Source organism: Thermobia domestica, chromosome 15 (assembly GCF_964235325.1).
Source record: "Thermobia domestica chromosome 15, izTheDome1.hap1.1, whole genome shotgun sequence".
NCBI classification, from domain to species: domain Eukaryota; kingdom Metazoa; phylum Arthropoda; class Insecta; order Zygentoma; family Lepismatidae; genus Thermobia; species Thermobia domestica.
The window spans coordinates 121,694,986-121,718,882 of NC_137468.1; the positions used below are offsets into that span (position 1 = coordinate 121,694,986).

Below are 23,897 nucleotides of genomic sequence, written 5' to 3' on the forward strand. Positions count from 1 at the left end.
ACTCAAAATATCATATGTAAACGCGAAAACAATGTATTAATCATGATGTCGGGGTAAAAGAAGTTATGCAATATGTATATGATTTATCATGAATTACTTTAATTTCACCCGCGATTACTTCATTCCTTATTCTTCACTGACAGTTTGGAAGTACAAGTATTTTAATATAGTGAATTGTGAAAACTGTAACAAAGAATAAATATCTGCAACATATTCATCTTATGTGTAGTGCTAAATATGAGATTACGTATGTTAGTATTATTAAAAGTGTTCTTTAGTGCTAGTGCTGAGCATATCAATCTGAGTGAATAACAATAAATTGAATTGTTTCAGGTAAATGTATATCTTTCATTTTGCATGTTTTATACTTTCCATGATAATAATGAAGCGGAATGCATATATCGGTGTAAGTAAATATTTTGTCAGAGATAAAGACTGGTTCATATTTCTCCGTGGGGTTGTTTAAAGCATCATCATTTTATTTTCGATGCGTTTTCGTTTGCAAGAAAAGGGACAGACCCGAAACCACAATTTATGTTTAGTAAGTAATTTAGGTACTAACCGGACTGGATAGCAACAACATGATTGGTCACATAACCTGATACCCAGACAGACTTTGACCAATAGTATTTCTTAGACCAATAGTATAGTTTTTATCAGGGTTAAAAGTATTCTACGGTTTTAAAATGGTAATCATTTCTGTATAATAATGTAACAAATCTGTGATATAAATTAAATTCCGTTGACACTCTTTTTCTTCAGTTTTAGCAGAGAAGAAAAACAATAGTGCCAGTCCGGGATGTTGTAAATCCAGCATTTTATCTTTGTTGCAACACTTCAATTCCAGGATGATGAACAAAACAGGTGCAAGGTAACGGAGTATCTAGCATCAAACAAATTACGAATATCAAAGTGAAAGTTCACTATTGAGCATCGTACACAAATATAACAGAAGAAGAGGTTAGAAAATTGAAAAAGCAGATTCTTTATCTTACCTATCCATGAAGCTTGTTCTTTCGTGACATGTATAAAGCTACTCATGCTTTCCAGTTGTGGTAATGCAACAGAAGAATACCCTAAAGTTGTTCCTAGCCCAATAGCTGTGATATTTGCTGCCATCGAAGCAAAAATCTGTAAAATAAAGAACTTATATTGTAAGTTTGAAACAAAACAAAATATAGTTGTAACAATGATACAGATTTCACTACTTGGTACGGAATATTAAAAGTGAAAAACCCGGAAGAATTAACTTTGTTTTTGAATTGAAATGAATGATTGAAATCATTCTGAGTATCAATATCGTCGATATCACTCGAAGAGTAAATTAGATTAATATTTACCTGTTCTACAGTGATCTTTCCTACGATATAATCACGGAAAGAATGTGGACGATCAACATTTCATCAGGATAGAAATTGATAAAGCTTGCAACACTGCTTAAAATGAAGTATATTAGTAGGAAATAAGTAAACTGATAGTTGTTTACCTTGACTTCTAGGTATAACATTATAGCGATAATGTTTGGTAGTTGTAATTGCGACAAATTCTTGCAATTACATACTTTTAAATACTATGCAAACTTAACTAATGTTTACCATATCTCTGGGACTGTTTGAGATACCAAATTGCTGTAAATGAAACTATGATTGTTTTGTCTATTGAAAACCATATAACTCCTTTGATATGGTACTTAGTTGAGCACTTGTTTTCTAAAGAAATCGTTTTAAAAAGAGTCAAGTTACCATTTTTTTTTTAAATTTGTTTCCATTTATTCAAAATACATCCGTTTTATCCGACACTTAGATGTTATTGGACGGACTTATTCGAGACGTAACTCCTCTTCCAACTCAGTTGTGTTACTATTGTTGTCGAGTCCTGCAAAATGTGGATGTTTGTGATACAGTAGCATTCTTAGTTGGCAAAACTGAATTATAAATATGATATTGCAAGTTTTCACTTCACACGTAGACTTGAAATATTTAATTGCCTGACGTTGTGAGTCACTAACACTGCTAATCTTGTGGTATTGCGGAGTATGTAAAATCACCTTTCCTTATGATATTTACTTGTTACTAAATTTCATCTTTTTCTGACAATTGGTTTAGGAGTTTCAAGTACGGATTACTTTAAATGGTTCACCCTGCATATCTTTCCAGCCTTAGAAAAAAGTGGATGTAAACAAACCCACCTGGCTACCAGTGGATCGATGACCAGTGATTGGTTGTTGGTCTCACTGTACTAATATCCTACCGCAATATAATCCCTACTAAAATAATAATTTCAAATAAAAATATACGAATTTATCCTGTATTTTGTGATAATAAACGCAATATATATAATATTTAACAACAGATGTAGCTCTATTTCAACCTCACCCGTCCTTGGACATATAGTATTTACTGCGCATGCGTATGCATTCGCGCACCGACCCCACTCATTTGAAATTTTAGAATGCAGAGTTCCATGGCGAAAAAGTGTTACAATAATCCACCTTCCTCTCTCGTGTTCTAAAACACAAAAGAGAACCACAGAAACAGAGGCAATCTCGTTTATATAACAATTTAAGAAAATGTGTATTTCCTACATAACAGTAGTCAGTGTCAGTGCGTTAATTATATACCAATCAACAGAGTCTTACACTTTGGAAATTATGCGGCGACAATAAACTAGCTGTTCACGTCTCTTGTTGTCGAAGCACGTGTGAGCCGCGGAGTATTACATTTCGCTTTATTTACATCTACTTTGTTCTAAGGCTGGAAATACTTTTTTTTTTTTTTGAAAGAGAGAGAGAGAGAGAGAGAGAGAGAGTTGGTGTAACTGTTTTGTAATCGCCCACACCAGACTACTATAGGTAGAACGTAACATTTGTAGAGTGTACTGCTTTTGTCACGGAAGCAAAGGATAAGGAAGGATTCTTTTGAAATATGTATCAAAGCAGGGTTAAGAAAGGGGGTAAATTTCCTGCCAATAATCAAGTAGCTTAAGTTTTCCATAAATCACAGAGGTAAAACTCAGCGAACAGAATCTCAAAAATAAACTAATAAAATAAAATATGAAGATAATTAGGAAAACGTGATTAAATAAAACGTGATTTAGCGTTTTTAAGAATTCCACTCATAAAGTGGTAGAGGAAGGTAATTTATGCAATCAAATTTCTCTTTATTTATACAGGTCCCAACATGAGGAAATTTCAATGAAAAATCGAATTTCTAATTGGAAGTTGTCGATAGGCCTATATAAACTCTAAGTTAGCAATAAGGCAATCCTTCGGAGTGTATCTCATTCCGAAAGAAATATTTTTATATTTTCATGAACTTTCTACATTTGAAAATAACCGTACACACGTGAACTGTAACCGTAAGATACACACTTGAATAATTAAAATTTAAAAGGAATTTACATTTATAGAATTGATAAGTAGCACAATGGATGGTACAATTATCTTCCTCATATAATTTGGGCAGTAGGATATATTTAGTACTTGTATTTGCTTTTGTTTTTAACAATTTAAGTTCAGTTTACGATTCCTGGCTAAAAGTTCATGGATTTTAATGTTTAAATTTCCTTTTATCTTTTCATCGTTATTAATTCTAACGTTCCTCCATGTATTAATGCAACCTTTTTATATATCTACAGGTGGCAGCCATTACATAGACATAATAGTTTTTAGTGAACATTTGGGTGAGTTTACAATTGACTAGTACCAAGTGAATAAATTGTTACTGTTTTATGTGTGTTAACACGTTTCAAAGTATTGTTTCATAGTGCACCTTTTAAAAACATGGCGGAAGAAAATAAGTGCATTTTCACCTGTCAGAAAACACAAGAGTGGCTTATAACTGGAGGACCAGCTCAAGTTTGATCAATTATGTTGGCAAGTAATCTTAGACGTGACGGACGGTTTATTTCTCTTGAGGAAAATGTGCCAATATACTTTCATAAGGACTGCGTATCAACATATACTTCGCAGTGGCATATCAAGAGAGCCAAAGAGCAGTCAACTTCAACTTCCTCTGAACCACAGGTAAAACGAATTAGAAGATCAGACGCAAAACCTTTCGATTTTCGTACTGACTGTCTATTCTGTGGAGAGATCTGTTCCTATCCTGATCCAAAAAATCCAAGTCGATGGCGCAAATATCACCTTCTTACAACGGTCGATCGTCCAGGACAACCGACTATTCAAGAAGCTATCCTCAATATATGTGATGTTAGAAATGACGAACTATCCGAAGCTATTCGAGTGCGTGTAAATGGAGCTGTTGGAGATCTACATGCGGCAGACGCTCATTACCACAAAGACTGTTACAATCAATTCTTGCACAGTAAGTCAGCTAATATTTGTTCACTGAAACGCAGCATAAATAAAGGAAGTGACGGAAATGGAATCATCGCAGTCACGACAGCTTTAAAAGAGGACACCTCTCGTATTTGGAACTCCATCGAAGTTTAACATCTTTATCAACAGAACGATGGATCTAGAACTGATCATCTTGCAATTATAAGAGATGTTCAGGAAAAAATAGGTAAAGACCTTCTAGAATTGTCCTCTCCTGGTGTATCCAGCATTCTTGCCTTTAAAAATCAAGCTGCTCTTGCCATGAATATTACCGAAGATGATGACGATGATGGAGAAACAATAAAAGAACTAAGTACAAAGATAATGAATGAAGTGAAGAAGCCTGATAATAGATTGAAAAGTTACGAAACTACCCTCTCTGAAGACAATATTAAAAGTAATGTTAGTGAAACTTTACTTTCCCTATTAGAGATACTTGGAATTACTGAGCTACATACAATACTCATTGGAAATATCTCTAAATGGCCAACGTCAAACTCACAGTATGGCTCTGCTGATAACTCATTTGGAGAAGTCATGGAGTTGCAACAGTAACAAAATTTGTCGCATTACAAAGGAAGAAATGAAGGAACGTGTGACTAGTGGAGTGCCTGTACACCGGAACACAAGGCCAAAAAAGCCACCAATGCCCCAATATTTCTCAGTAAAGGAAGTGCCAACTCTAGTATTACTTGCATCTCAAGTTTATTCAGTGTACAGAGCACAGAGAATAGATTTCGAGTTTTTAAAGTCGATCATTAGGAATCCTGAAGTCACTCCTGAATATGGTGGCTATAATACAAAAAAAATCAACAACCATTAAACACGTGTTAAAAGGGGTTAGCTTGAAAAAACTGAGGTCTCAGGAAAAGATAGCCAGTGATATAGAACAAGAATCAACTGACTTCGTAGCTGCGTGCTATGGTGTAGCAAGTGTAAAGTCTATGATAGAAGTTCGTATTAACGTTTGGAAGAAAAAAACTGCATCTGCGCACACAAAAGCCCCAGTACTTTGCTCTCTTCCACCCACGTCGGAAGCTTTTAAACTAAATGTAAACCGCGCACATCTACAAATGCTAATTTTGCTGAGTGCAGACAGGACAGACGAACCAAATGTTGATCCAACTTGTTATGGATGGACACATGATGAAACAATCAAATCATTAAGGCCAATTATGCTTCCTCCAAATGCTGAGCCAGCTCCTCCCGATGTACTTCACTTCATAAAATGTCCCTGTTCGTCAGAAAAATCTTATTCAATAAGAAGATGTAGTTTTGTAGGTAAACTACCTTGTACAATATTCTGTAAATGCTTTGATGGTAAATGCTACAACAAACTGAACACGTACTCACATAACGACGCTGACAAGAGTGAAGAAAGTGGTGAGAAATAATATTACAAATAAACATGATATACTGTCATTATGTAAGTTTATCTTGAATAACCATTTTTACAGGTAAGTGTGGCTTTTAGAATACCACTAGAACATTCATTTTCTAAGTGTGCGAAACCTACATCTTAATCAAAAATATAAAAATCGAAGAAAGTTATTAGAATATTTATTTTTTTAAAAAAAAAACATGCGATTTATTAATACATTTTACTGGTAATAGAAAATTTTGGAACAGTCTAAATACATTACATTCATGCTTAATAAAAATGTCTCGAAATTGCAAATGTTGCCCTAAGGGCTGATATTGTTAGAAAGATTGTTCGAACAGAAGCAGAAAGGGATGAAGCATTATCCTTTGTTAATTTGTATAGAAGTTCAAGTTACATTTCCAGCAATGAACTATTTTTAATATAGATGATGGGAAATCATGAGTTTAATGGGAAACGGTAAAGGTGGCAACTTTTCTAATATTGTTTACTAGTGTAGAAAGTTCATGAAAATATAAAAATATTTCTTTCGGAAGGAGATACACCCCATCCCTTTTGTACGTTAAGAGCTGAAATATCCTTTGGGAGGAAATTTTCCGGAATTTCCTATTTTATTTTACTTTCCTATTCATTGCAGCCCCAAATGGTTAACATTGTTGGAAAGACTGTTCCAACAGAAGCATAACAAGGTCTGAACCGTTATTCTATGTTAATTACTGTAGAAGTTACAGATAATTTCCCAGAAGTCAATAATTTTTTGGTAAAATACAAATGATGGGAAATTGTGAGTTTTGTGGGAAATGTTCAAGGGTGCCAGGGCGGTACCCTTCCTAATATTGTTTGCTAGTGTCGAAACTTCATGAAAATATAAAAATATTTTCCTTCCGGATGGAGATTCGAGGTACGGCTCTTGGATATTAAGAGCTGAAAGATGCTTTGGGAGGGAATTTTCCAGAATTTCCCATTTTGTTTCCCTTTCCTGTTCGTCGCAGCCCCAAGTGATTAACATAGTTGGAAAGACTGTTTCATTAGAAGCAGAACAAGGTTTGAATTTTATTCTACGTTAACTACTGTAGAAGTTACAGATAATTTTCCCGAAGTCAACGATTTTTTAATAAAAAGGGGGGGAAAGGAAATCGTTAGTGAGTTTTGTGGGAAATGCTCAAGGGTGCCAGCGTTGCACCCGGTAGTTTTGGATTCAGCACATCAAAATCTATAAGAAAACATCAAAAAACCTTGGTCACCCCAAAATGCAAGGTTCTCTTGCTCTGCCACCAGACTAATTTGTTGAATGAAGTACAGCGTCGTTTCAATCATCCAGGTCTCAAACAACTCATATAACTCGAGAAGATGCTTTGTGAAGATGCTGTATGCTGTGAGCATCTCTCAAGAGATTATTTGAGGCAGCAATTGGGAGTTCATGCGTCGGATTTTAACCTGGATAGATTATGCGCTCAGCTCTCGCTGCTTCCATCTACTTCGATGACGACCACCAGCATATTAAAAATTATTAGTCCTGAAACCCAAACTGTTCGCAGCCTTCTCGACCAAATTGTTCGTCTAGAGACTCTCGTTCTCACTTTGACAGCTTCTCCAGCATCTTGCAAAAGATCATTCAGTTCTTTGCGTCGTCTAAAGATATATTTGAGGACTTCTATGACGTAGAAAAGATTGTCTCATCTGCTGTTGTATGTACATAACGACCAGATTTCAATGTGAGATTTAAACACCATTGCAAGAGAATTCATATCAAAGACAAGCAAAAGGAAAGCCACTTTTGGTCAATTTTGAAAAGAAATAAATTTAGAATCAAGTAAGTGAAAATGTTAAGCGTTATATAACCAATTCTTTATATTACAAAATAGCACCTAAAATTCAATATAAATTTAATTATTCCTTATTATTTGTATAGTACTTTATTAGTGTGAAGTGAAGTGAATATAATAACATTAGGAGGAGAGGTGAATGTAATAACAAACTGGATATACTAAAGTAAGTGTAGTAAAAGAAAATACAGGTAACTCTGGATAATTAGTATAATTGAATTTTCTATATAAATTTCATGAAGTCTTTAGTGAAAATTCCATTTTTCCATTTCTGGCACGTAAGTAGAAAAAAATATATTTTCTTATTTTTCACTTGATTATGTAGCCTGTTTTATAATGTTCAAGTTACTTTTTACTACAAAGTACTAAAAAGTTTGTAGTTCTAAATAGGAATTTCTAATATTACAGTGTACTGCAACAACAGAACTGGATTTTTAAAAATATAATTTTAATTTCCAAGTGATTTAGGTAGCTTTAAGATTCTTTAATAGTGTCCGCGTTGTCATTTCCAATACAGTTAAAAATATGTACCGGTATATAAAATGGTAAAAATTGTACTTACAAACATTGTAAGCAGTACAATTTTTACAATTTTGTATGTTTTTATTTGTGATTTCAGTGCTTGAAAATTGCTACATCAGACCAAATCCAGCACAAAACGGACACTAGATTCAAAAAAGGCTTTTAAGAACTATAGCAGGGGCCAAAATAAACGACCCATGTAGGCCAATATTTAAGGAATTTAAAATTTTGCCGTTACACTCTCTTTACATGTTTCGACTGCTGCTCTTCGTCAAAAACAACATTGACTTATTTAACACACCATCAACACATAAATATGATACCAGGCGCAAGGATAAAATCCCCAGCAAACAACACTTCACTAAGTTATATGAAAGGAATCCAATGTTTATGGGTTCTATATTGTACAATAAACTACCTCAGAACATTCGAAGGACAGAACAAAAAGAAGAGTTCAAGAGGTTAATGAAAACTTATCTGTTGCAGCACTGTTTTTATTCTGTAAACGAATTTTTAGATATGTAAGTGAATTTGTCTATTGATAGTTTTGGGTAGCATAGTAGTTTAATTCAATTGTCTATTGATAGTTTTGGAAATATATTGTTATGTAATGCTTTTATATCGTAGATGTAGCATAGTAGTTTATTTCAATAGGTATGTATTTGTCATTACGACGTGTTTTATATATTTGTACCCTTGACGAGTCTTATTCATACGCACGTAATCGTGCAATATGTATGACTAAAAAGACGAAATAAATGAATGAATTAATCTAAAGATGTATTTTCTAAACCAAGACGCTTCTCATAAATGGAAATTTCACTCCCACGAAACCGTTTACAGCTGTATTGTATTATTAGGCTCTATTATTATTATTATTATTATTATTATTATTATTATTATTATTATTATTATTATTATTATTATTATTATTATTATTATTATTATTACAATAATAAATCAAATTATTGTTACATGACGAACATATATTCGTATTATCTTATCTATGTTACATTCCCGTGTCTATTTTCAAGACAGCAGTTTCCCCCCCCCCAAGCTGAAAAATACTTGCGACGCCACTGTATATCACCGATGAGTTTGAGGCAATCGTCTAATTCTTAAATCAATAGATAATAAATGATGAAACTTTGTACGAAGCAAATATCGACAGGAAATAATCGTGTGACATATCTTGTAGTACCAGCAGGTAAAGAGTATTGCCAACTCAACATATAGGTACATTGCTTCAAGCGATAAAACATCACATTGATACATAGGCCTATTTCAAATCTACATGTTAAACGAAAACTTACAATATCAAATTCCTTATTGAGAGTTGTAAACTAAGGAAGCTATAGTATCGCAAGCATTAATATTTTCGACACTTCTACTACACTAATAGCACAACCAAGAAAAGTGCAGCTGGATACCATAATCATGATATGACGTACCCCTAATAAATGGGGACGAGGTTACTAGGGGTTCAAACTGTGTTTTTTTTAAACGTTAAATTCGAAAAAAGAAATGTTTAGATACACTATGTGATCAAAAGTATCCGGACACCTGACTGAAAAAGACTTACAAGTTCGTGGCGCCCTCCATCGGTACTGCAGGAATTATATATGGTGTTGGCCAACCCTTAGCCTTGATGACAGCTTCCACTCTAGCGGGTATACTTTATATCAGGTGCTGGAAGGTTTCTTGGGGAATGGTAGGTACTGAACTGAGGAGAGGTATCGATAAACAAAGCCACGTGAAAGTAAATCTTGCTGATTTGCTGTTGGCCTACGGACGCTTGTACTCCTCCGCAAAATAGTCCATATCATTTGATTGTTAATTTCACTATGAAGATTCGTATAAAACTGCTAGATTATCATAAATGACAGAAATATAATACGGATTATCTAATAATACTGCAATCGAATGTGGTTAATGAAACAATACAAATAAACACTAAGCACAGGCCCGTGTTGGCCCACCGGGACGTTTCCGGTGCACCCTCCTAAATATCATAGTATAAATGAAGGTACAAGTTTTTAGTAATAAATTCTTACAGTTTTATTGGTAAAGAACCCATTAAAGGTGCAGTGCGCCCTTTACATAAGGCGCAATACGAAATATCACATTATAGATAAGTGGTTTTAGTTATGCTTTATACCAGCTTTGTATAATAAATTCAAATACTGACTGGTAGTAAAGAACCTGTGAAGAATACAAGGCGCCTTTTACATAAGATGCCCTGTGAAATATCACATTATATATTACAACGAGATACTTTGTATTGGTTGATAATTACCTGTATCTTGGGCAGAAAGTGCTTCTACACAAGCACTATACCTGATATAATGTTAATTGAAAATAACAAAAGAAGAATGTTTTAATATATATGTAAGAAATATACATTGTTGTACAGTTGGTTGCTATGTAGTTGTTTATGGATACCTAATTAACATGTATGTTTGCAAGACAGTTTTGTGTGAATATACGTTAAAAGAGAATCAACGAATAAATTATTTAATACTCATCATCGACTTGTAATTTTAGTAGAAAAGCTGATAATACTAGTGGATATAATTACTGAAGATATTTTAAGGTGTAAACGGTTACTGCCACTAAAAATATTACGTATATTATTAGCCGAACCAGGGTTGACGACTACCTTTGGTGAGTCGTTGTAAAATTTTTGGCTTACCTCACCCGGGATTCTTGTAAATTCATATCCTGAAGTCTAAAGTAAGGGTGAATTTACCTCAGTAAGAAGGTTCATGAATACGAACACAACTATTCTTAGAAGTGGCAGAGTAATCACAAGAACAAGCATGGTTGGTGAGGCAGTGGAGAAAGAAACTGTTGACAGTGTTAACAACGAACAAAATACAGCTCCTATTGCACCTGAAATGTTGACATTGGAAGACAGAATTATACTAACATTACAGCGACAAGAACAGCGACAGGAAAAAAGCCGAAAAGACGATTTAGAAGTCATGAAACAAAATTTAGCACAAAATTTAGCCCAGATGTCGGAAGAATTAAAGCAAACGATCCAGCAGAAATCCGAAGAATCAAGTAGGCAATATGAAGAATTAAGTAAACGATTGGAGCAAATAGATCAAAAATCAGAAGAGACGAAACAATCTGTTATCCAGGCGGTGAGAGACATCACATTACAGTTTGATGAAAAGCTAAAAGGATTATCTGAAGATTGCCAGGATAATTACAACCATGTAATCCAAGAAGTCAATTGTGTAAAAAAGGATTTGGAAGTAATAGAATCTTCTGTTCGTCAGCAAAAGATTCAGGTCACAGATAATTCTAACCAAATACGTGCAAATACTCAATTGATATCTACCTTACAAGAGGAAATTAGGACGTTACAGATTAAGGACAACGCATACCCCAACAACATGGTTAATGATCGTTTGGAGTTCCCTTGTTCACAAGAGATGACCTCGCATTCACCCGCAGCAGATCAACGTGGACCTTACGTTATCTCTTCTTCAAGTAATCCATCCGATGAGGACATTATTTTGGAAAGAATTCATCCAAGGAATACAGATGGGCGGAAAAGAGATGGTGGAACCACACATCACGCAGTAGGTAGAAATTGTCCCTCAACACGAACACGAAATGGTGAAAGGAAGGTAAAGTTAAGTGTAAAGATGAGCGAAATACGTGCTATGAGTAAGTTTAGTGGTAAATGTAATGAAAATGCTACCTCTTTTCTAGAAAAATTTCAGGATGAGTGCAATATAATGTGTATAGATAAATCCCAATATATGAAACTAATCCCTCATTTATTACTCCCACCATGTTCTTTATGGTTTAAAGCAGTACGGGATCACGTCAATACATATGCGGAATTCAAAGCAGCGCTGATTGCAAACTACGAAAACGACTTTTTACTTGCAAACAGAGATGCCACGATTAGAAACCAACCTTTTAATCCTCGCTTGCACAAATCTGTTGTTGATTTTGTTGTAAATACGTATAACGAATTAAAAGTCGTAAATCCACTGCAATCGGAATCTAGAGTGATTGCATCTATTCGAAATTTACTACCGTTTAAACTACAACAGATCCTGCTTTCTACGCAATGCATGAGCTTTAATCACCTATTAATGCTTGTCCAATGTTATGAAACTCAATACCATGCTCAGAATCATCAAGCGGGATTAGACAAAATTAAAAACAATTCAGATTACCTTGTACCTGTTCGGAATCTAAATATCCGTAATGCAGACAATACGGAACATAACTTAATTCGATCAAATTTAAACAATCAGAACGATCAAAATAGGCAAAGATATGATGGGAATCCACCTAACCTAACCAATCGTGACAATAATTATGTCAGATCACCTAATCGAAGTAGACTCAAAAACAGTCGAAATACATGGCGAAATTCTAGAAATGCTATAAATCCTATGTATAGACATAACCGTAGTTCGAGAGATGGCACTTCGTACCAAAATCAAAGTCATGACGCAATTCATGTACAAAATAATGCGGAACATAATCACGATTGTGCAGTACAATGTACTTTATTAGAATCATATGCAAGTACGAATTTAAACTGACTGCAGTTGATGAAGTAAGGGTTAAACCCATATCAGCTATAGATTCTTATGAACATTTATCTTCAAATTTATGTGTTAATGTCAATAACGAAAACAACCCTTATGACTTTTAGATACTTTATCACTTTTGTTTCAACAAATGATAATTTTCAAATGATTTTAATTCTTTCTTGTTAATGTGAAGAATTATAATTCGATTCATAATTGATTAAAAGCAAAGGTTATTTATATTATATTGATCGGTGTTGAAACTTTGTTGTCAAAGATTATGTTAAGTATAAGGTTCATTCTATTAAGCTAATTATCCGACGACTGTCTTCATGCGCTACCTTATATGTTAACGAATAAGATTCTTCTGTATTCTGACGCCTTATTGATACGATGTATACATTAAAAATATCATCTAACGTAGTTATTATATAATGCGCCCTGGAAAGATCAAACATTTTTTTTAACATCACCGTTTTTAATGATGATTGAAACTGTTAATAATTGTGATTTATGTTTTAAAATGTAATTGCCTCTTACGTTTTTGACTTCGCACCCTTCGTTGATTATATTAGTAAGCGATGACGTTTTTATAATAAAGGATAAATATTAATGGAATAAAAGACTTATTATAAATGTATCTATATGAAGGAAACTTAATGAAGTTATATACGAGGGGCGATCAAAATGTAAAGGACATAATTAATGTAATATCATTATTATAAACGGACCAGTGGTTCTTAAATATAAAAGTCAAGCTCCCTTGTAACTTTTATATCTAGTCCCATTATCGGGCGACATTTTATACAACGAGATACTTTGTATTGGTTGATAATTACCTGTATCTTGGGCAGAAAGTGCTTCTACACAAGCACTATACCTGATATAATGTTAATTGAAAATAACAAAAGAAGAATGTTTTAATATATATGTAAGAAATATACATTGTTGTACAGTTGGTTGCTATGTAGTTGTTTATGGATACCTAATTAACATGTATGTTTGCAAGACAGTTTTGTGTGAATATACGTTAAAAGAGAATCAACGAATAAATTATTTAATACTCATCATCGACTTGTAATTTTAGTAGAAAAGGTGATAATACTAGTGGATATAATTACTGAAGATATTTTAAGGTGTAAACGGTTACTGCCACTAAAAATATTACGTATATTATTAGCCGAACCAGGGTTGACGACTACCTTTGGTGAGTCGTTGTAATATATATATCTTTATATATCTATATATTGTTTTATTCTTCTGTATTTCAGTTTTGTATTATAAAATCGTACAGTTGTTATTGGCAGAGAACAGGTAAAGAGTATAGTCGCTTATAAAAATATTATAAAGTTATGTAGCTATAAAAGGAACAATGTGATACATCAAGAATAGTTCGGATAGTTAAACGTACGATGCATTTATGTAATACTACACTGACACTAGTCTCTAATTTACGACTTTTACGGCATCGAATCTTTCACAGTCTTAATATGCATCCATATATCCGAACATATTGGTTGTTCCTGTGTGTTTTAAAGCAGTGTTCGGATAATCAGTATCTATTGTATTTCTGAAATATAGCTATATTAAATTCCGCAAAATGTGGTTTTCCTGTCACCACTGCACGGCGCGTCCTCAGGTTATGGATCGAGGAGAAGGCCTCTGGGATATAGAGGTTAGCTGCGAATATACTGAATAAGCAGTCGCGGACAGACAAGGGCTGATCCTCGAACTTGGGGATTTGGTGTGGAGCTAAAAATCTCATCCTGTGAAAAAGAGAAGGATTGTTCAGATAAATTCGCAGAATCCTCGGATCAGAACTGATAACTTGGCACGAACTCAGCAAAGTAAAATCGACATGAGATTTGGAACATGGAATATAAGAAGTCTCTATAGCGCAGGGACGTTAAAATTTGTAAAGAATTATTTTAGAAATAGAGGATGGACCTAGTGGGATATCAGGAAGTTAGATGAGAAGGAAATGGATGAGTCAAGTCGGGAAATTTTACGTTCTTTTACGGGGAACTAATTAAAAATTACCAACTAGGATCAGGGCTTTTCACAAACGAATACGTAATATCAGCAATTGCATGGATTGAATTTGTTAATGATAGATTTTCTTTAACTTCTCTTAAGGGTTTGTGGTGTAATATTATTGTTTTAAATGCACATGCTCCAACAGAAAATAAGGATGGCGATAAAAAACAAAAAAACAAAAAAAAAAAAAACAGTTTTTACGAAAGAATAGAACGGGCATTTATCATATCCTGCAATGCCTTATGAAAATGCTGTTAGGCGGTTTCAATGTGAAGGTAGGACGAGAGGGTACCGTGCCCCTTTCAAACTGATTATAGGGAATAAATGTTTGCATAAGGAAGGTTGTGACAGCAGCATTAGACTCGTGAACTGTGCAACATCCAGAAACCTTATCGTGAAGATTACAAAATTCCAACATCGCGACATTCATAAATATACTTCGACTTCATCAGATGAAAAAACACATAATCAAACTGATCATGTTTTAGTAGACAGAAGAAAACAGCCTAGCACAACTGATGTTCGGTCGTTCAGAGGAGTTGATTGTGATAGTGAGAGAGAGACTATAGTTGAATGAAGAAAATATTCAATATCTGAAAACGGAGCGGTTTAATTTTTTAAAAAAAATAGAGGAGAGTCAGGTGAGAGGGGAGCCAGATTGAAGTGTCGAATAGATTCTCGGTTTTAGAAGGTTCGGAGTGCAGTATTGTTCAGGATACTTGGTTGAAATTAGAGATGACATTAAAATTTCAGTAAAAGAAATATTGGGACACGCAGAAAAACGTAGGAACAAACCATGCTTCAACCAAGAATGCACTAAAGTAGAAGAGAAGAGAAAACAGAAGAAACAGCTCTGGCAACAAAATCCGAACAAAATAACTACATAAAATTTCATTGTTATCTGGCAGAAAACTTCCAAAACTTTTAGAACAAAGAAACGCGACTTTTGAAAGTTAAAATTAATTAACTTGAAGATAATAGTGAAAACAAAAACATTCGGGACATGTATAAATGCATCAACGAACTTAAGAAAGTCTATCAACCTCGTGCTTGTATATTAAAGAAAGCTAACGGAACAGTTCTCACTGATCAGGATAGCATCTTAAATAGAAGGAAAGATTTCTTTGACGATTTGCTTAACACATAGCTAAAAACTAATGCGCGTAGAGAAAGTGAAATCCATACAGCATAACCGTATATTCGAGAACCTAACCAGACAGAAATAGAAATCGCTATTAGAAAATTAAAGAAACACACATCCCCGGGTGTAGACGAAATTCCGGTTGACTTAATTTTAGCTGGAGGGGAAAAATTGTAGAGCAAGACACACAAACTCATTCTCCTTATCTGGAACAAGGAGGAATTAACACAAGAGTGAAAAGAATCAATCATTGTTCCAGTTCAGAAGAAAAGTAACAAAACAGATTCAGTAATTATTGAGGCATTTCTCTTCTGGCAATATCCAATAAATTCTCTTTAACATTCTATTAGTAAGATTGACCCCACACGCAGATGAAATTATTGGAGATTATCAGAGCGGACGTAGATAAAATCGATCGATTATCGACCAGATATTTACCATTCAACTAATACTTGAAAAGAAATGAGAATACAATATCCTGACACATCAATTTGCCTATTGACTTTAGACCCGAGTAGGAGGAAAACATTGTACAACATGCTTACAGAATTTGCAATACCGAAAGAGGTAGATTAATTAAGATATGTTTAAATAAATCCCAAAGTAAGGTTCGAGTAGAGAAATTCTTATGCACGAGCTTTCACGTTGAGAATGGCCTAAAACAAGGAGATGCGTTCTCGCCATTATTATTTAATTTTGTTCTGGAGAACACTATAAGGAAAATCAAAGACAGCAATCAGGTACTAGAGCTAAATTGTATTTGCCAGGTTATGGCGTATGCGATGACGTAAATTTAATAGGGAATGATAGAACAATAGAAAGGAATGCAGAAATCTTAATTAACGCTTGCAGGGATACAGCCTTAAAAGTAAGTGCAGAGAAAACTAAATAAATGGAAATTTGTCGAGATCGTAATACTCAGTGGTCGAAGTGAGACCGTATGCGGTGGTATGCCATGCCGCCTCTGGTTTTTCAGTGATTAAAACATACCGTCTCTGTTTTTTAATGATTAAAACATACCGTCACTGGAAAGTAGATGCTAAACACCTTTAATAAATCCATTTTTATAGACGAATAACTTTGCACGTAAAAAGATTATATTTCTTATGTATAGATAATTTCTAAGTTGGCAACATCGACATTTTTGTTATCGTTTTCCTACCTTTTGTGCTTAAAACAAGGCGTCTTCGAAGAAGTTCACCTAATTTACATTTTGATGTGTCATATTGAATTGTTTGTTATGTATGTGTGTGCGTGTGTTTTCTTCCCTTAATGCATATAAATGTCGTGTTTTGAGCATGGGTGGATTTAGGGGGTTGTCTGCTGTGGGGGCGGACCTTCCAGGGGTTTGGAATAACTCACAGTCGAAAGGAGACCAGTTTTCCCGCAGGAAATTGTTAATAACCTCATTCGATTTTTGAGCATTTTCGGTGGATAATTCTCTATAAAGTAACATGAAGAGCATAGGCAGAAACACCAGACATTCATCTGTTAATGACATCATTTTGCGAGCCCTCACGACGGCAGGAATTCCTTCGATTCGTGAACCCTCAGGCTGTTGTCGTTCCGATGGTAAACGACCTGATGGCATGACATTAATACCTTGGATGAGAGACAAATCTCTATTATGGGATTTTACATGTTAGAACACATTCGCCCATTCAAGCATCTCATTGACCGTTGTGAATGCTGGAGGAGTTGATAGACGTAGAGAGGCAGAAAAGGAAAGGAAATACAATAATTTCCTCGATAAATTTATATTTGCTCCAATAGCTATCAAGACCAGTGGAGCATGGGGTTCTAGAAGCCTTGATTTTATCAGAGAGGTAAGCAGACGCATATCTATCGTTTCTGGAAATGTTCGTTCAACATCCTTCTTATTCCAACGTATATCCATTGCGGTCCAACGTGGCAACGTTTCGTCAGTTCTTGGTACGTTGCCGCCTGGAAGGGAACTGGAGGAGGTGTTTCTTCTCTAGTACAACAGAAACAAGCGAACAATAGAATAATAAAAATAATATATCAACGTTCAGAGAAATTTAACAGTATTTATGTTTAAACTTTAAATGTTGATCCATCTACCCGTAATATAATATTTATTCAAATTGCGTTTGCTCCTGAGAAATCATGTTTAAATTTCATTGTTGTTATTGTTATAAAATATTAATATAAGATGAAGCCTTAAAATGCAATTGTAGAGATCATCATGTATTTTGACATTATTGTTTCCTGTATTTCCTGTTATTATTTCGTTTTTCGGCTTTCACAAGCTTTTCTGTTATTTTTCGTGTATTTTATGTGTATATAGGAGAATACCCTGTATATTTTCAAATTCACTATCCTAAGCATGGGTGGTACTAAATATCTATTATTGCTTTCAGTTTTCTCTGCGTTTATGCAAAATATCCTATTCGTGCTTTTCCTGCTTATCTACATTATGTAGCTTATTATTTTGTATTTCAATTAGTGTTTCTGTATTTGTGTGTCTGTTTGCTCAGTGCATTGATGGATATATGTAACAATATTTAACAACATTAAAAGTATTTTCGCGTAAAAAAAAAAAAACATAAAGGGAATATTTTTATTTTTTCAGAAAGTTGTTGGCGGGGATCAAAGTCTTTCCATATTCCTCCCCCCCCCCCTCGTTACTACAGAGAAGCTCTCCAATTTTTTTGAGTCATTATGTAAATAGAAATGCAATTATTAGGCAACATACACTCACTGCATTTCTACAGTTAGATAGCCGGTATGTCGAGGTAAAATTGTAATTAAATATTTCATTGTAAACTTGTAATTGTAATTGTAGTGCTTTCTTTCCATTTCGAACACTCGTAATACTGCATTTTATGGATGTGTTAAAATACCAAATAATATTTTGTTTCGACAAAGTGGATACTTTCAATTGGATCATTATTAACAGACCAAAACCATGATCACTAAAAAAATTTATGTCAACTGAAAGCAGGGATTTCGTGTTATTATTCAGTTCAAAATCTTTTGTTGTCGCTAATTCTGTTGAGGAATTTGTAACTCAAAATATAAAGAATAATCATGCCTATTGTGCTGTATGGTTTAGGGATGGCCGGATCCGGATCCGGATCTCGGATTTCGAATCTGGATCCGGATCTCGGATCTGGATCCAGATCTCGAATCTCGGATCTGGATCCGGATCTCGGATTTCGGATCTGGATCCGGATCTCGGATTTCGGACTTGGATCCGGATCTCGGATCTGGGTTCGAAATTCGGATCTGCATCAGAAATCCGGATCTCAGATCTTGATTCTTATCCAAACCCACATCCCACCCAAATTGTGATAAACTTGAATATCAAAAATTTACCGAAAGTAATTTCACGAAGTCCTGACAGTGAGGAAGAAAACAGAAAATTAAGACGGATATTGACAAGTCTATTTGTCTCCTTCATTCTACACTAAAGATCAAATGCTTGTCTTACAAAAAAAAAATCTCATTTGACCCGGATGAGAGTTCGAATGTCGAATCTAGGTCCACCCGGTTGTAGGACCGAGATGAAATACACACATTTATATTTGAAACCGGAATACAAAACTCGAATATTTAAAATTCCTCAATACACCTATTTCATTGACAGTTAAGAAAACAAACAGTTAAGAGAAGTATTGACTAGTTTTTACGTATATTTATCTTGCTCAGTCTGCTCAAAATATCAAATATATACCTTACAATTAGATTTAATAATTATTTAGTAAATCAAAATATGAGCACCGAGAATAAATATGAATTTTGGTGCCCCTTATCTAGATTTGAAATTTCGGATTCATACATAGAATCAGGCTGAAAGATAAATATTTGAGATCTGGACCCCGAAACAATGCTAGTACCAAGATCGTAGCCGTTTTACCTAGGTAATGCGAGCGGAAAGCGAGCACTAATTCAGCATATACCGGTACTTTGGGGAACACGAGAAACTAAAATCAGATGAATATTCTTTTTCAGGGGCAAGTTGCGTTTTAACATGACTTTTCATGAGTGTTGTGTTCAAATACGAAAACTGTAATGGCGACTTGTTTGTAATAAATGCCTTTTCTTTTTTAGCAATAAAGTTAGGTACTTTCACATTGAATAAAAATTAGCAAAGCACATTTCATTGATTAGAGTGCTGGTTCTTATGGAAGCTCTCACACTGAACCGAAGATTTCCACATGTGGGTATCGAATTGCCACAATTTACCTTGCTGAAAGACGTGGTTTATCAAGAGGTCGGCCAAGATTCTTTTGGAGTTAGCCTGTAGACTGCTTCTGGTCTCAATTATTCCCATATAACAAGACTAACCATATATAAAGTTGGTTCGAAATGATTTAAAATATCACTAATTGACCTTAAGGGGATAATCGCGATTTAAATATTCGTAAATCAGAAGAGATGTAAATGTTAAGCGTTAAAATAAATCCGATAATTTCTAATGCAACCTAATGATAGCAATAAAACTCCTTATGTAACATTTGCAAAGCTAAGATTAACAGTTTTGTTCCTGAAGAGGGTTTACGGCAACATAGAATACTATAAATCCAATTATCATAAGTAGTACCTTTGACAACCCCGCATTTCACATCACCATCGCTCTTCATCCTGACAAGTGGGCAATTCACTTACCCACAATGACTTTTCAGGCATTCCAGTGACATCAATATCTCAGTTTGGGTTTGGGATCATGCTTCGGTGAACCTTGACTATCACCATCAGCAGCTATTAGAGAATCAAAACTTATTTCTGTATTAGACAATGTGGGTAACTATAGCTTTTCGTCTATAGAAGACAGAGAGCGTGCCTTAGGTGCCCGTGGTCATGGGTTCAATTCCCGGAGAGGCACTCAACAATTTCGATGTTGACCCAGCATCGTGAGGACAATTGGGGAGTTATCTTAAGTAAGAGGTAGCGGACTGTAGTCTAGAAAGCCGGCCTTAGGGACTTCGGGTGTCGATGCGTTGACTACACATCTCCACTTTCAACGTAAGCCCGCTGCTATGAACCAAAGGACTGTCGTGCCAAGAATTTAGTTTGTTTTAATTATCATAAATGGCTTCTTTATTATTAAATTTTATCCAATATTTTCTTTTCAACTAGTTTGGGAAACTCAGAGCTAGCTACTTGTTTTCTTTTTAATTTATGTTCATAGATAGCACAACTAATCACTAAGGAAAAACAATCTTTTCAATAAAACTCGCCTCGCGTCTTTCGTAGCTCTAAGTTTAGTTATTTTTAGTTCTTTTTTTTTTTTTCAGGTTGAAGAGCGGTTTATCATTTTCCTCTCGTTTACCCTATTCTTTTTTCTAGTTTTACCTATGTTTCTTTGCACGGACATTGCGCCTATACGCACGTGCTTAGTGTGTTCGTTTACAAAAGCGGGCCATTTTCCTGCCACTATAGAAAGTAAGAGTGCACTGTATCAGAGAAATATTAATTGACGTATGTAAGTGAATATATCTGTGACGAAGTCATGATTACTCAGTTTTTGCATCGTACATAGTTTCCTCATCCCCATTAATCTCTTCACTCCCGCTTCCTGAATTCCAGCTCTAGTATTCTTTCTTAATGGGGGACTAATGTCTCATGTAGGCTTATTAACTTTAACATCAGCAATAAAGAAAGTACGGTTTAATTTGCACTAATTTTAAAACATTACGTTAATTAAATAATAATAATAATAATAATACGGAGCGAGCCCAGGCTACTTGTTAGGATTCTTACTTCGCAATTGGATAATACCGGGTTCGAATTCGGAGACCAGCCATCCTGACTGAGGATTTTTCCAGGGTTGTTCCTCAATTATACTTGGCAAATGCTAGGTTAGTACCTTGATCTAAGGCTCTGGAGACCTTCCTTTCATTCCTTTTCCAATGTTTTCATCTGTTGATTACTACCGTGATCTGCTGTGTAAAATGGCCTCTGAGGATGTATCTGGTAGCTTATAGTAAATAAACAATAACGACGTAATATATCTTCACGAAACGTGTGGGTTAATTTAACTACAGCCTTACTGTCCCAATAGATAGCTAAAGTTTTAATATCAATTTCCTGACTTTTATATACTATTTTCATATTGTTTCAGCTTTCAATTTTCTCATGTATGTTCCCACCGAGAATTGAACCTGAGATCACATGAACAAATGCGAATATGTTAAATATTTTTGAACACTTTTACAAAACACAAAACGCTTCAATGATACGATGCATGGATATGTTTTGGTTACGTCCTGCAATGTATGATTGAAGAAGCCAGGAGGGTGAAGAAAAAATAACAGAAATCTATTTTATATTTACTCCTTCAACAAACTCCCGACCTCAGAAGGCAAGCCATAAGTTAGGTAATAGTCATACAACGAACACAACCATATCGCTCTCCTGAAATTGTCGTGTGTATGTTTAAAAACCTACTGTTGTTCCACGCCAACCAGTCTATATTTTTTGTTGTATATACCTTCGAAGTGAAAGATATTCATTATTACATTTGTTGGTGGTTGGACTCGTGAGTCAGACACTACTATTAATAAAGAGTTTGTTTTGTCTACTATCCCTGCGATTAGAAGGGCCTTATCTAAAAGATATTTCATTTGTATATGAGAAAAGAAGAAAGTTTATTTTCTAAGAATAAAATAAATATTTTTAATGTGAAGATAACATTGTTTCGAAGAGGAAGAAGAATTTGTTACCATTTACATCAGTTTTCAGACAGTTCACTATACTCTGAAATGGGAAGAAATCAAACTGGAAACCATTTTACTAAAGAGACTTCGACAGAAAGTGCAACATGTAAATATTGGAAGGTTAAAAAAAATAAAAAAACAAAGGTAACACGAACGTGTTATGGAAACATTTAAAAGCACAGCAACCTACTATATCAGTGAATCCTAAAAAAAAAATTTAACGAATTTTAGATATTCAATTTTATCATCACAATTTCAGATGTAGGTTTGGATACGAATCAAGATCTGAGATTCGAATTTCGGATCCAGATCCGAGATCCGGACCCAGATCCGAAATCCGAATTTCGGACCCAGATCCGAGATCCGGATCTGAGGTTCGGATCCGAGATCCGGATTTGAGATTCGGATCCGAGATCCGGATCTAGGTCCGGATCCGGCAAGATCCGGATCCGGATCTCACTGGATCCGGGATAACCGGATCCGAAAATTTTTGGTCATCCCTAGTATGGTTGCGAAACATGGTCACTGACTCTGAGGGAAAATCGCAGACTGAAAGTATTTGAAAACAAGATCCTTAAACCAATGTTCGAACTCCAAGAGGAATGGGAATGAGGACTTCATAAGGAGGAACTGTATAATTTTATACCGTTCACCAAACATTGTTAGGGTCATCAAGTGTACAAGGTTCAAACGGGCAGGTTATGTAGCCAGAATAGAAGAAATTAGAAATCATTTCAAAGTTGTAATTGGAAATCCAAATAGGAAAACGACCATTAGGAAGACCGAGGCGCAGATGGGAGGACAATATTAAAATGGTTCTCGCAGAAATTGAAATATAAACTAGAAACTGGGTCCAGTTGGCTAAGGACAGAAATCAATGGAGAGCTTTCGTAAACGCGGCACTGAACCTCCTGCGTCCACAGGCCATAGAGCTATATTAAGTTGTTCATACATTTCATCATCATCATCATCATCATCATAGGTATTCTGCCTTTATTGGCAGATCACTTGCCGCAGCTGAGAAGCTTCTATGCTCCACGGTCCTCCGCTAATTTCTTCGTCTTCGCGTATGATCTTTCTGTTTTTATATCATCCATTAATTGTAGTCACCTTCGGCCCCTCCCTCTCTTTCCCGCCACCATACCCTCTACGACGTCCCTCATGCTTCAGTCTCTTCTTAGGCAATGTCCCAACGAGTTTCTCTTCCTCTTCCTAATAATATCTAAAAGTGTTCTTTTCTCACCCACCATTTCCAACACTCTCTCATTCGTTTTCCGCTCGACCCAACTAATTCTATCCATTCTTCTACTCACCCACATTTCGAAGGCTTCCAGTTGATTTTCATCACCTTTACGTAATATCCACGTTTCCGCCCCACACAGTACAACACTCCACACGAAGCA

General features: G+C 35.0%; 1 protein-coding gene across 1 annotated transcript in view; it reads right to left on the bottom strand.

Moving 5' to 3' along the window:
- The window catches only part of LOC145671221 (facilitated trehalose transporter Tret1-like), a 587,170-nt gene that overhangs the window by 355,757 nt on the left and 207,516 nt on the right, over positions 1-23,897 (bottom strand). The window contains exon 3 of the mRNA XM_081740103.1: positions 996-1,131. Within this exon, the coding sequence (XP_081596229.1) occupies positions 996-1,131 (136 nt within the window). The remainder of the gene's footprint in view (positions 1-995; positions 1,132-23,897) is intronic.